The sequence below is a fragment of the Vigna umbellata genome, chromosome 1 (assembly GCF_029865625.1).
Source record: "Vigna umbellata cultivar VRB3 chromosome 1, Vumbellata_1.0, whole genome shotgun sequence".
NCBI classification, from domain to species: Eukaryota; Viridiplantae; Streptophyta; class Magnoliopsida; order Fabales; family Fabaceae; genus Vigna; species Vigna umbellata.
Window position 1 is genome coordinate 19,671,271 of NC_142165.1, and position 12,828 is coordinate 19,684,098.

At 33.1% G+C, this 12,828-nt stretch overlaps 1 protein-coding gene across 2 annotated transcripts; it reads right to left on the bottom strand.

Moving 5' to 3' along the window:
• Nucleotides 1-2,045: 2,045 nt before the first annotated feature.
• LOC124845125 (LRR receptor-like serine/threonine-protein kinase ERECTA) lies at nucleotides 2,046-10,518 on the bottom strand. 2 transcript variants are annotated; one of them, XM_088099620.1, is made up of 27 exons: nucleotides 9,828-10,518; nucleotides 9,034-9,173; nucleotides 8,885-8,956; nucleotides 8,716-8,787; nucleotides 8,560-8,631; nucleotides 8,395-8,466; nucleotides 8,233-8,304; nucleotides 8,072-8,143; nucleotides 7,925-7,996; nucleotides 7,772-7,840; nucleotides 7,599-7,670; nucleotides 7,413-7,484; nucleotides 7,211-7,282; nucleotides 6,917-6,988; nucleotides 6,768-6,839; nucleotides 6,614-6,685; nucleotides 6,337-6,408; nucleotides 6,189-6,260; nucleotides 6,042-6,113; nucleotides 5,894-5,965; nucleotides 5,413-5,481; nucleotides 5,244-5,315; nucleotides 5,079-5,152; nucleotides 4,779-4,904; nucleotides 4,119-4,466; nucleotides 3,342-3,712; nucleotides 2,046-3,095 (listed from the first exon to the last, which is right to left on the bottom strand). In XM_088099620.1, the coding sequence occupies exons 2-27, from the start codon at nucleotides 9,057-9,059 to the stop codon at nucleotides 2,724-2,726; spliced, it is 2,751 nt and encodes a 916-aa protein (XP_087955746.1). In that variant the 5' UTR covers nucleotides 9,060-9,173; nucleotides 9,828-10,518; the 3' UTR covers nucleotides 2,046-2,723. The 2 variants fall into 2 exon arrangements, with proteins under 2 accessions (XP_087955746.1, XP_087955742.1); XM_088099616.1 differs by lacking the exons at nucleotides 9,034-9,173; nucleotides 9,828-10,518.
• Between the last annotated feature and the right edge of the window lie 2,310 nt (nucleotides 10,519-12,828).

The window sequence follows — 12,828 nt, forward strand, 5'->3', positions numbered from 1 at the left end:
ACATAGAGACGTCAATGTCCACACTTGTAATCACTCTTGACAAAGCCAAAAGCTCACTCAAAGTTGAGATTTTGAAGACCATATTGAGTTGGGGGAATGAAGTATGGGAAATTGGGACATTAGGAAAAAAGAATGTAAGGCGAATTTTGGGAATTTGAGAAAGGGGAAGACCAGGAATGCTCGCAAACTCAAAACTGGATGAAACATCTCCTATGAATATAGAAATCATTTGAATTCTCTCACTCAATTACCAACAATTCGCATTCATGAGTAAAGAATCGAGACAACCTTATCGATGAAAAATTTATCGAAAGATAATTGGTCCACAATTATCCAAATAACTAACCAACAAAAATTTCTATAGATAAAATATCAAAATTCATCAATAATTTTTCTCAACAATGATACATTACCAACATATTTTCATTTTTCAGTAAATTTTTGTGTTCCAATTTAGTATTTATGGTAGTGATGGAACAAGAAATACAATAGATACAAGTTTTTAAAATAAGTTGAAATAACCGGAAAAAAGAAAGTGAAAGATTAAAAGTATTAAGTTATAGAAAAACATAGACAAAAGTACGTGAAAAAAAATATTATGCATTATACTATTTTATTTCACTTTCTTCTTTCAAAATATTATAATTTATCGTCGTCACTGTTTTTCCTTTCTCTTATTTATCATTTACCATTATATTTACTTTTCTCTCCTTCCTTAAAAGAAGTCAAAACATAAGAAAATCAAGTGTAATAATTGAATGTAACCAATATAATAAAGAAATAAAAAAACCCATATTTAACTTGAGTAAAATTAATTTCAATGAAATTTATTTAAATTAATCTTATTTATAAACTTATACCGTATAACGAATTTTTAAGAAAAATAAAACACAAAAGTAGTTCGACATTGTTTCGGCTATTACTTTTTATATTTCTATATTTTCTTCATACACTATCACAAATTATGAGAAATGTGAAAAATATTCTTCCATACGATTCGGTTTGGTTGGGAACATTTAGTATTGAGTTATTTAAAAAATTCCCAGATATCATAATTTGAAAGCTAAAAAATTAAATGTTGTGTTTTATATGGTATGATTTAAAAAATTATTCTTTTAACATTGTTTAATAATCTAGATCGTACAATCTTTAATTGAAAAAAATTAATTCTAAATTACATAATTCAGATTTTGAAACAATATTAAAAATATCATTTTAAATTATACAATTCAAAATACAATATTTAACTTTTAAATTTTAAATGGTTGAATTTAAAAAACTTTCTTACAATCAGCAAGGAAGGATGCTTTTGACATCTCTCACAATCATAAAGGTGTACAAGCAAACATAGAGGTTCGGAAAGTAAAAACCCACTTTTGGTTTTTGTCCATTGAATAGAATTAATCACAATCACAGCGCCCACGCCATTTGGAATTTATAAAGTACATATTTCAATGGTGTTTAAGACTTTGAACATTTGCAGAATTAGTTTTAATTTTACGTAATTTCTGTTTCGAGCATTTCTACTTCAGGAAATTAAATGTTAAAAAGAATTTAATAGTTTGGATCAATATACAAATATCTGTTGGTAAAGAAGTTAAAAACTATTTACTAATAAACTTCTAACACTATCACCGAAATTTAAAATCATTTCAACTTAAACCCAGTTTTCAATACCCATTATAAAGAACTAATATCAGAACGATTACAATTTAACAATTGGTGTCAAGTTACCTGAAATAAGAAAATTAAAACTAGTTCAACATGAGTACACAATAAATTAATACCACTTTTTAAAAAATGAATTAACATAATTTAAACTCACCGAAACAGAAACATGACTATAAGATAATGTATGCATTCAAACTCATGACACCTCAAAAGGCAACACCTGAGAGACAGAAACAGTGCAACTTCCTAAAGTTTTCAAGCTACCTAAAAGCTCAGGTTAATTAATATTAAATATTCTTTACATAATCAATTGTGCCTCACGATATTTTAAATTTTCAGGTAAACCCATCAAAGATCATCAATGAAGACTTGAATATTCCAGAGACCATGCTATTTATTTTAGTTCTGTAAATGTTTTACCACCAAGAAAAAGTTACAGAGCTTGCATTCATTTTTCAACCGGTGAAAATTGTTCAATTGATGACACTGAACGCATTAAACATTTTTGAGTCAACATGGCACGGAAACCAATGGCATATCTGAGCCCTGGCAGAGGAAGCCAATGACCCAAAATTTGATGAAATAATTTCATGGCACTTTACTGAACAAATGGCCTGAGGTAATAAAAGAGGTAATGGATGGACTCTGCAGAAAACTGGCAGCACTCAGACAGTTCACTGATACCAGGCCAGCTAAGAATCGATGCATTATTGATGTTCACAGATTATGTAATGCCTCTTCTCCCTACCATTAAGACCTTTGCTTACCCCACCTTCTGCACATTGGCCCCAGAACCTTAACTTTTACTTCTGCAACCTTGTGTGCTACCAAACAAGTACAAGTATTTGGTTACCACTTCACCTTTCAAATTGTGGTGCTCATACATCCATATCTTTTTCCTGTTCAAATCAACAACGCTAAAGCTAGTACTAAAACTTTTATAAACATTTTCATTACCTTGTACCTACCTTTCATCCCACATTTTTTTTTCTCTTTTTTGGGTTTTAATATACATGATTAATTGTTGGACTTGATTCTCATGACTCACTCACTCACTCACTGTTCTGAGAGATTACTTCTCCAAACTTGAGGAAGAGCTGTGCATCTGAGGTGCTCATTGAGGGGCAGTTCACCAAGTGTGGAGTCTTGAGGTTTGCATACTCGTCCATGTAGCATGGCACTTTGGCAGATGGGTTTGGAGCAGGAGGTGGTGCAGCTGGTTGTTTTGGAGGAGTGTTTGATGGCACAAGGCTCCCAAGTACTCTTGTCACTTCGTGCATTGTAGGTCTGTCAGCTGGCTGCCTCTTTGTGCATAATAGAGCGAGCTGGTACACCTTCTTCACAGCTCCAAGGTCTTTGCATGTGGCAGTAATGTCTTGATCAACTGTTTCCATTACAGCATTGGTTGCTGCCTTGGACAAAATCTGCACAACCATGAGCCATTGCTATGTATGTGAACAAGACAGACAAGAATCAAGTGTTAACAATAAGTTAACAGTTATTTATAGCTACTAGATTTTGCAATCTTGAATCATAAGTGCAGTTCCATGGATGTGTATTTGGTGTTCTCAATCAAAATTGAATTTTTAACTAAGTAATCTTCTTAATAGAATGTTGTCATTGATTTCCAAAATATATACCTAAGCCCATGAAAAGTGTAGTAGACTCACCAGATGGTGGAGGTTGGATTCATTGTCAACAGCTTTCCTTCCAGTTAGCAACTCAAGTAAAACGATGCCGTAACTGTACACATCAGACTTCTCAGTGAGACGGGAAGTTCTAGCATACTCAGGGTCTATGTAGCCAATTGTGCCCATTATGTAAGTAGAAGTATGAGACTTTGTGGGGCAGAGGCTTTTGGCAATGCCAAAATCAGTGAGATGGGGCTCAAAGTCTGCGTCCAATAAAATGTTGGATGATTTCACATCCCTGTGGATTATTCTAGGACTGCAATCATGGTGTAGATATGCAAGCCCTTGTGCTGCTCCAAGTGCTATTTTTAGACGCAGATCCCAGTCAAGCTTTTTCTTCTTAGTAGGTCCTGAAAACAGATACACAAGTAAGCCAGATACGTAATAGAATCATTGACGCTGTGATCAGGCTAGTAATGTGGCATGCAGAAATCTACTTACCATAACAAAACTACGGGGTAGGATAGCACTATATGATATTATGATACCTTCTAACAATGGCTTAATGGTTTCTTCTTCTAACAGTATTTATATATTTCATTATTTACAAGCTGTATGCAGCAAACCAAAAAGAATACAGCTGAAAGACTCACATGAAACAAGAAACTTCAATAAATGACTTAGTCATACACCTTGTATCAGTATGCTCTTTATAAAGTAATTTTCTATTTAAGAGGAGATTCTGGCTGAGACTAGTTCTTAATGAAGGGTTCTATGCATTACAAAAGACTAGAAAAAGATATAGCTTGTATTTACCATGAAGAAGATCCCACAGACTGCCATTTTCCATGTAGTCATAAAACAGAAGGTGGCCATAAGGGGACAAAGAGTAGCCTTGGAGACTGACCAGATTCCGGTGCTTAATGCTGCCAACAGTCTCAAGTTCAGTTTCAAATTCTTTAATGCATTGGGGATAGTGAGAATAGATCCTCTTGATAGCCACTGGCTTGCAATTCTTGAGAACACATTTATAAACTGTACTTGACGCACCATATCCAATTATATACTTCTCACTCAAGTTTTCTGTCATCCTCATGATATCTTCATACACATGAAGTGCCATATTCATATGAAGAATCACTAGTTTTGGAGGCGAGTAATTAACTGTCAATTCCATAGTTCGTGAAGGTCAGTAACTCGTCAAATTATGTTTCAATGGGTAGAGTGCAATAAAATACTGCCACATGATTATAAACCTTACAAAATCCAATAGAGTTAAAAGTTGGCATGTAAACTTTAATGCATACAATTACACAATCCAATCAATTTCAGATTTTTTCGCACTGCTGGCTTAAGGTTAGGTACACTAAAGTATCTATAGACAGCTCAAATCTACAAAAAACCAAGCTTGCTCTTTGAACCTATGCTGATTGAAGGCTACAGCTTACAATGTGAGGATGAAACAAAGATGAGTACCTGGTTTGTCAAGTGATCCATCATGAAAAGGAGGACTGTGTGGTCGGCAAGCTGCCAGCAATACCATTAGAAGAATCACAAGGGCACCGAGAGTAATTCCAAGAATGGCTGCCTTAGATAATGTAACTGCACAGTCAATAAAATAGATTAGCTTATTCTGCATAATTTAAACCCAAAACCCTTTCATCTATTGAATAAAAGAATATCAGAGAGATAACACAGCATCTCTTTTTGACCTCCTTTCTATGCATTGTGAAAGATAAAAGCAACAGAAAATTCCTGCAAAGTGCAACAGCTCACCTCGCTCTGCAGGTCGAGAACCATGGCACGGCAAATTCAGCCAATTACCACAAAGACCAGGGTTTCCGATGAAACTGAAAGACAAAAGGTTGTACTCATGAATCCAGAACATGTCTATGAACTTAAAAGGTGATAAAGACAATTTAAACAGTGAATGACACTCACCTATCAGGGGGAAACCTGGTAAAGTTGTTACTAGTGGGGATAACACCAAATAGTTTGTTATAGGACACATTACTAAAAAATTCACAAGAAAACTTCAACTTATTAGGCCAGAGAGGACATTGTCTATTAGAAATCTCAACAAAATCATTAATTTGAAAGCTAAACTTACAGCACAGAGAGAGTAAGGCAATTCGAAAGTGATGCAACATCACCAGTTAATTTGTTGTTTTCAAGTCTCCTGCATATCATTTGAAACCAAAAATAATTATAAATATCAATCTAATAGCACAATTACCAAAGTCAATAATCATCCACCATATTGACATGTGAAAAACAACACAGTTAATTTGAAGCTATTAAGTTCTATTACACAAAAACAAAAGTCTATATTTAAGTTAGATGAAGATGAATAACTAATTATTGGGAAATTTATCAACTAATCAATATAACCCAAAGTAAAGAGAATTCCAAAGTCACATTTGCAGATTCAAAACCTTGACATCTTTATGAGCTAATTAAATACAAAGGCAGATTCAATTACAGCACGAGATTACCCATAACAATAAAACTACCATCAAGAATACATAATTTGTTAACAAAAGCATTTTAGAATATGAAACAAAATTGGAAAAGATGCAAATGAAGCTTACAATGATAGCATGTTCTGAAGCTGGCTAAGTTCTTCAGGAATAAGGCCAGAGAGTTCATTATTTGAAAGATCACTGTTGACAGAATCACGTAGAATAACAGTCACGAAAACAACAACAAAGAAATAATATTTACTTTATAATGGCTTACATTTCCATGACACTTCTAAGATTTCCAAATTCTGCTGGAATAACTCCTGTCAAATTGTTTCTGCTTAGATTCCTAACAAAATGAATATCAGCTATCAGTAAGAAGAAATAGCCCATATTCCAAACATGACTACGCAAGTTAACTCACAACTTCAGAAGATGTTCCAAGTCACCAAGGGAAGAAGGAATGGATCCAACTAAATGATTGTTTGAAATATCCCTGTCGAGGAAATAATTTTTTAGTACAAATTTAAAGATGTCGGTGCAAAGAGATAACTTGAATAGTTCATACTCACAACGTATCCAAATTACCAATCCGTGACAGTTCAATTGGAATTGCACCCTGAAGATTGTTGGAAGAAAGATTCCTGAGGATGACCATAACAATGTCATGAAGCCATAATAACCAATTAAACAAAAGGATAATTGGTTGAGGCATGGTAGTTAAGTGTGCTTGCAGGAATTGGCGTGTGCTTCAACGTGTTTATAGGAAAGGCAGCATTAAAAGAAGAAAACAACAGAATAGCAAGTCCATTAAGGTAAATGTTGCTCATGTATCAAGGTGAAACTTACAAAGAGGTCATGCTCTCCAAGCTTTGCAAAGCAGGAGGAATTGTTCCATTCAACTTGTTTCCATGCACATTGCTAAAAGGGTATGAAAGTGTCACCTTAACGCATTAGATAAACTACATTGTAACAAAGTACTAGTGCAAGTTTAGTTGCTTACAGGCTGTTGAGATTTTTGCAGGAGCTAATATTACTAGGAATTGTTCCTTCGAGATTGTTATTAGCAACATTTCTGCAAGAATGATGGGTGACTCATAAAACTTACAGAAAAAGCAAACAAAATTGACACTTCAAGGTAACCACTCTTACAAGTCAAACAAATCAGTAAGTTTTCCAAGCTCAGGGGGAATATGTCCACTTAAATGATTGTCATTCAGTTCTCTGCAATAGGAAAATAATAGAAGGTTAATTCTAGAATAAAATTCCATCCAGTTGAGACCAGTGAACTAACAAGAACTGCCTTGAGGCAGTATGTCATTTTGCAAAGAGAATTTAGGTAAAACATAATGTCACATGCAATAGAATAAATTCCATATATAAGGTTTCCAAGTTCAAAATCAACTGAAATAATTTGAGTGGCAACTACTTGCTCAAGTAACTTACAAATAGTGAAGTTTTGTCATATTTCCAAGCTCCGGAGGAATGAAGCCAGTCAGCTTGTTTCCATGCAAGTATCTACAAACAATTCAAAAATTGTGCTTAACGCAGAAGTGAATCTAGAAGCTTTCACATAGTTGTTGATATGAACAATTTATATCAAAGTCATCCATTAGATGTAAATGTAAAACCATTAGCTTATGCATACAGTTTTTCTGTGTAGGTCAGATTTCCCAAGATAGGAGGAATTGGTCCACTTAACATGTTACAACTCAAGTCTCTGCATAGGAAATTTGGAATAAAACCAATGTTAAAGGAGCATCAGTGAGAAAACGTAGTCAATTATCAAATTTCCCAAGTCACGTTCTAGAAATTACTATCAAACAATGCTTACAAGACAGCAAGTGCTTGCATGAGACCAATCACCGATGGAATATGTCCAGAGAGTTTATTGCCTTGCAATGACCTACCAAATTTAAGAAAATCTATCAAGAAATTCCTAGACAAGTAAAGTGAAAGGCCAAATCTCATGCTTGTAAGAACTCAAAAAATTCATGCAACACGTACAAAGTGGCTATTTGCAAGAATCCAATATTGAATGGTATCTCTCCAGTTAGCTGGTTGTAGGATAAATCCCTGGCATCAACGGAAGACATAAGAAAGGTAAAAGGAAAACAAGACCAAGTATGGCAGAGCCTTTCATGCAATTGGATTACATACAAAACCTGGAAGGTAGTACAATTGCCAATGTTTTCCGGAATACTTCCTGTCAGGCTATTGTTTCTCACATCACTACAAAAAAGGAGAAAGACAAGCATAAACATTTTTTAAGCTTTGATTATAAAAGACAGTGATTGTGCAACTTACAAATACCACAGCCCAGTTAACTGGCACATATCTGGTGATAGTGAACCAATCAAATTGTTCCCTCTCAAGCCCCTATCAAATGGATAAGGAAGGAAGGAAAAAAAAAAGTCAACACTAAGTTTATGAAATAACAATTTCATTTGCAAATTGTTTATACTCACATATACTGCAAAACTTCGTTCCAGTATATAAGCCTTGGTATTTCCCCACTAAGATTATTTTGAGCCAGGTCTCTAAAAAACATTTTCCAGTAGTCCAGAAAGTCAGTTATAGAGTCTAAAATAAGAGAGAAATGAGGAGTGAGAAATACAACAACGACTTACAGAATCTTCAAATTAGGAATCTGAGACAAAGTTGAAGGAATTGGTCCAATCAACTGGTTGTTCTTCAAAATCCTAAGATACAATTTACATAAAATCAAAAACCTCTCATAACCTCTTCCCAGGATAAAAAATTTCATTTGAATGGAAATGCCATAAAATACTCACAGATTCTCTAGTTGTTTCAACTTAGAAATAGAAAACGGGATATCCCCTCTAATTTCATTAAATGACAAGTCCCTGAAAACACGATAAATATCAAAGTTTAGTAAGTCGCTGTGTGGTATAAATATAAACTGAATTCAGTTCAAGGGAGGAACGTACAAGTTCTTCAATGAAGAACAGTCACCAATCTCATCTGGCATCTGCCCTGATAACCTGTTTTCTCTCAGGTCACTAAATAAAAAAAGAGGAAGAAAGCATAAGCAAGACAATACAAATGCCTAAACTACATCACTGTACCAAAAAATGGACGAAGGAGAGTAACAATTACATAGAGACCAAGCTCTGAAGCTTCCCTATTGCAGGTGAAATTTCTCCATCAAGATTCAATCCAGAAAGATTGCTACAAAAAATAAAAGCGTAAGAGATCATAGAAAAGAAAACTGGTATATACCGATGTACAAGGAGACAGTAACTCACAGTGCAACAACATTAAACTGTGACATTGTCGCATGTTATCCCTCTCCAGACACAATAATCTGATGATGGTGAGTCTGTCCAATCATATAAAACGTTATCCACATCCCTGAATGACTTCTTTATCTCCAACAACGTTGATCCTGCAATGGAAATATCCAAAGTCCAGACATCAAACCATGAAGAACATAGTTAGAAGCTTGAAGCCAAGGAGAGCTAAGTCCTTCCTTATAACATCAGTAAACTCGTTGTCTAGACACTGAATTCTACACAAGTTAGTATATTATGCTATACAAAACCTCATTTTTATCGAAAATTCATTTCTACAATGTGAAACATGCAAACCAAGCATAAGTAAGTAGTAGATGTAGCATACTCGTTCCAACAATGAGAAAAATAGACAACAGAATTAAAAGACGCAAAAGATCCCAAAAGCAACCAAGTCAAACTCAAAATTCGCGGGACAAAAGATGACGTTTAAAAACTAAATGGACCAACTGAAAACAGCAGAGGAAGTGCCATGCTTGGCTGAGAAGAGAAAAAGAAAAAAAAACTCGTTTTTCCGACACCCTTCACCAAGAAAATGAAACGAGACAGAAGAACACACGAAGGGTACTAGGCTACTAACAATGGCACTCACAAGTCATACACCTCTCTGTTAAGAACTACATAACCACAACAACTTTCAACATTGTTAAGCTCCCATTCTCCCTCCCCATAAAAACTGACAGCAATAGCCATGCCAAAGAATCCAAACATACACAAAACAGAAACTTGAAACTGTAAACAACACTCACCATCATCAGATTGCACAGAGTTAACACTCAAACAAAATAGCAAAGGCAAAATGAGGACCCCAAATCGAAATGCCATGGCAGCAACTGCAGGACTTCAACTTCACACGAGCCTAACCATGAAATCACTCACAACCACCACCAAGCTCTTGTTCATACGCAAGGAACCAGGGAACAGAAACAAAAAAGGGTGTTACGCCTAGTGACACTGAGCACCACTCAACTTAATTGTGGCTAGAGATAAAAAGGTAGTTGTAAGATGGGTTTTGTTAGAGACTTTGTATTCTTCTTCTGTGCACCCTTCTTAAGCTTTTTATGCAATTACAATTACAATTACAATTGGATTTGCATATAACAGAACAAGTCCACAGCTTTGGCTGTGCAATCACATCGTTCTGCCACAAACATCACTCCCTAACACAAGATGCAGGAGGAAAAAGAGAAGAGAGAGAGAAAAAAAATCACTCAAAAAAAAAAAAAAGAGAGATAGAAGAAAATTATTTCACACATAAAGTTAAAACCATCTGCCACCATTTCTGCTACAAACCTGCACACTCTGCACACACACACTCTCTCTCTCTCTCTCCACCCTCCTAACTTTCTCTCTTTTTACACTCGTTTTCTCTCTCTCCTCCTAACTGTTATGCCAGTAGTGTTATGCCGTATAGTAAATAAACACTGTAGACTGTGCTATGCTGTGCCATTGGTTTTAACTTTTGATTCCCAGGGGTCACTTTCTGTGTGGTTTTTGCTATTGCATTATCTGCAAGAGTTTATGGGGAAATGGGTCATGTATGTAAGAACTGGGGACACTGATATAGATTTCTTGTTACATTATTTCATATAGTTTTTATCAACTAACAAAATAAATAAAAAAAGCATCTTTCAAATTTTTTTCTTTACTACACTTTTTATTCATGTTCTATGCTTACATAATCTCAGTTCTCCATATATATAATGATAGGGAAGATTAAAATCATTCGACCGTTACATTTGAAATATTAATTTGCGCAATTAAAATCTAAAATACTAAACTTTTACACTTAAAAAATTCAATTTTTAAAATAAAAAGGTTAAACTATTAATGAAAAACTCTTTCTACATTTTCTAATTAATAAGCTAGTATAAATAGTATGAATAAAATATGTCATTTTCAATGAGTAGTGCAATCCATTTGAGATGACAGGGACATCTTTCTCTTTCTGAATTTTTCTTTTTTGCTAGTCTCATTAGCATTGGATTCAAGTTCATGATATTATGTTTTTTTTTCTCCCTTCAATTTATTTAATTTTCCTATTTATCTCAAATGCTCTTTCTCTTTCTCTCTTATGTCTTATTTATTTATCTAATTTGTTTGGTGGTTATGCATTCTCGTATTAATTGTGTATGGTTTAACACTGTCTCTCTGTGATTGCCCAGAGGAATTCTCTAGTGCTCTGTTTTCATCAAATTTTGAAGTTAATGGAAAAAAGAAAGTATATAATAAAAAAAATATAAAAGTATTTTGGTCTAAAAAGCAGAGTATGTTGACATTGGGAAGGTAGGAAGAGGTAAAGGTTGAAAGAAAAGGTGACAAAATTTACTGCATGTCCCTATCAAACAATTATCTGAATAGTGACATTCAACTGCTAAAAACACACTCTTCTTCTTGTTTCTTGTTAATTAGTTGTGGTTCCAATTTGGAGAGAGAAACAAAGAAAGATTATGATTTTTTCTTGTAAGCCAGCAACAAAAATATATGGATATTGGATAACCCCACACAAACATTACTTAACTCACTGATCATATCAAGTAATCAAATAATCTTTGACACTTAATAGTATGATTATTTTTCTAATATTTTTTTCTTCTGCATAATTGTATTTACTGTTTTTATTTCTATATGAGAAAGTAATGTAATCAGTACAAATCCCCTTTCGGAACTGCTTTTATTACACTTTTTTACATATATAGTAGACTTTAAGGACTCATTGAATGTTTAGTAATTTAATTATGATGTTTGAAATTGGAGAGTTGTTTCTGAATTTGTATAACAGAAATTAAAAAATTGATAAAAGTGGTGAGGCTGTTTACTCTAATAAATTAAGATAATTTTTTTATTTTAATTTGAAATTTTAAAATGTGTTTTATAGGATTTTTTGAATGATTGTTATTTGTATAATCAGTATGATACTTTTATATGAGATGGCGTTTAATTCGAAAGAGTAATTTTATTCATTTTATTCATAACTTGTGTATAAAGTATGAATGTTTACCAAAGATTTATCTTTTGAGTTAAATGTTTCTGTACTAACATCTATTCTGTAGCATTTGTATTTTGTGAATGATCATTAATTGATTTCAATCCATATACATTCTTAATATATGTTGTAGTTAATAGTAGTTGGTAGTTTTGAAGGCCAATAAAATAAGTTAGTTAATTCCTTTTAGTGAATCAAGTAATGAACTAGCTTAGCAAGAGGTGTTGAAATATTATTTTAATGACTTTTTTTTTCATTTCAATTTGTAATATCCAAAATAGTTTTCGATTCTTTAATATACACATATAAATCCTACTTTAACACAGCTCAAATCTTACAAGGGAATTAAGTAAGCAAAAACATATGATATTAAATATATTTTTCTTTTACTTAGATACTTATGTTACCTTATTTTAATAATTTTTTTAATTAATGAATGATGTAGTGAAATCTTACCATCAGATTTTGTCTTTTCTTGTATTTTTGTAAATATACGTAATTTAAAATTTTTCATATTTTCAAGAAAAATTACTGTGTTGTTGGTAAATTAATTAATTTAGCAAAATTCATACAAAATAATATAAGTAATTTAATATTTTATTTAATATATTTATTTAGAATTTTTAAAAAATAAATATAATTTATCGAACTTATCATAAATTTAGTATGATCTCACGTTATTTTTTATTTAGTTTTTTCGTTTTTATTATATTAAATTTTTATATAATAACAAATAGTTGATGGATTATGAGTTATCAATGTAT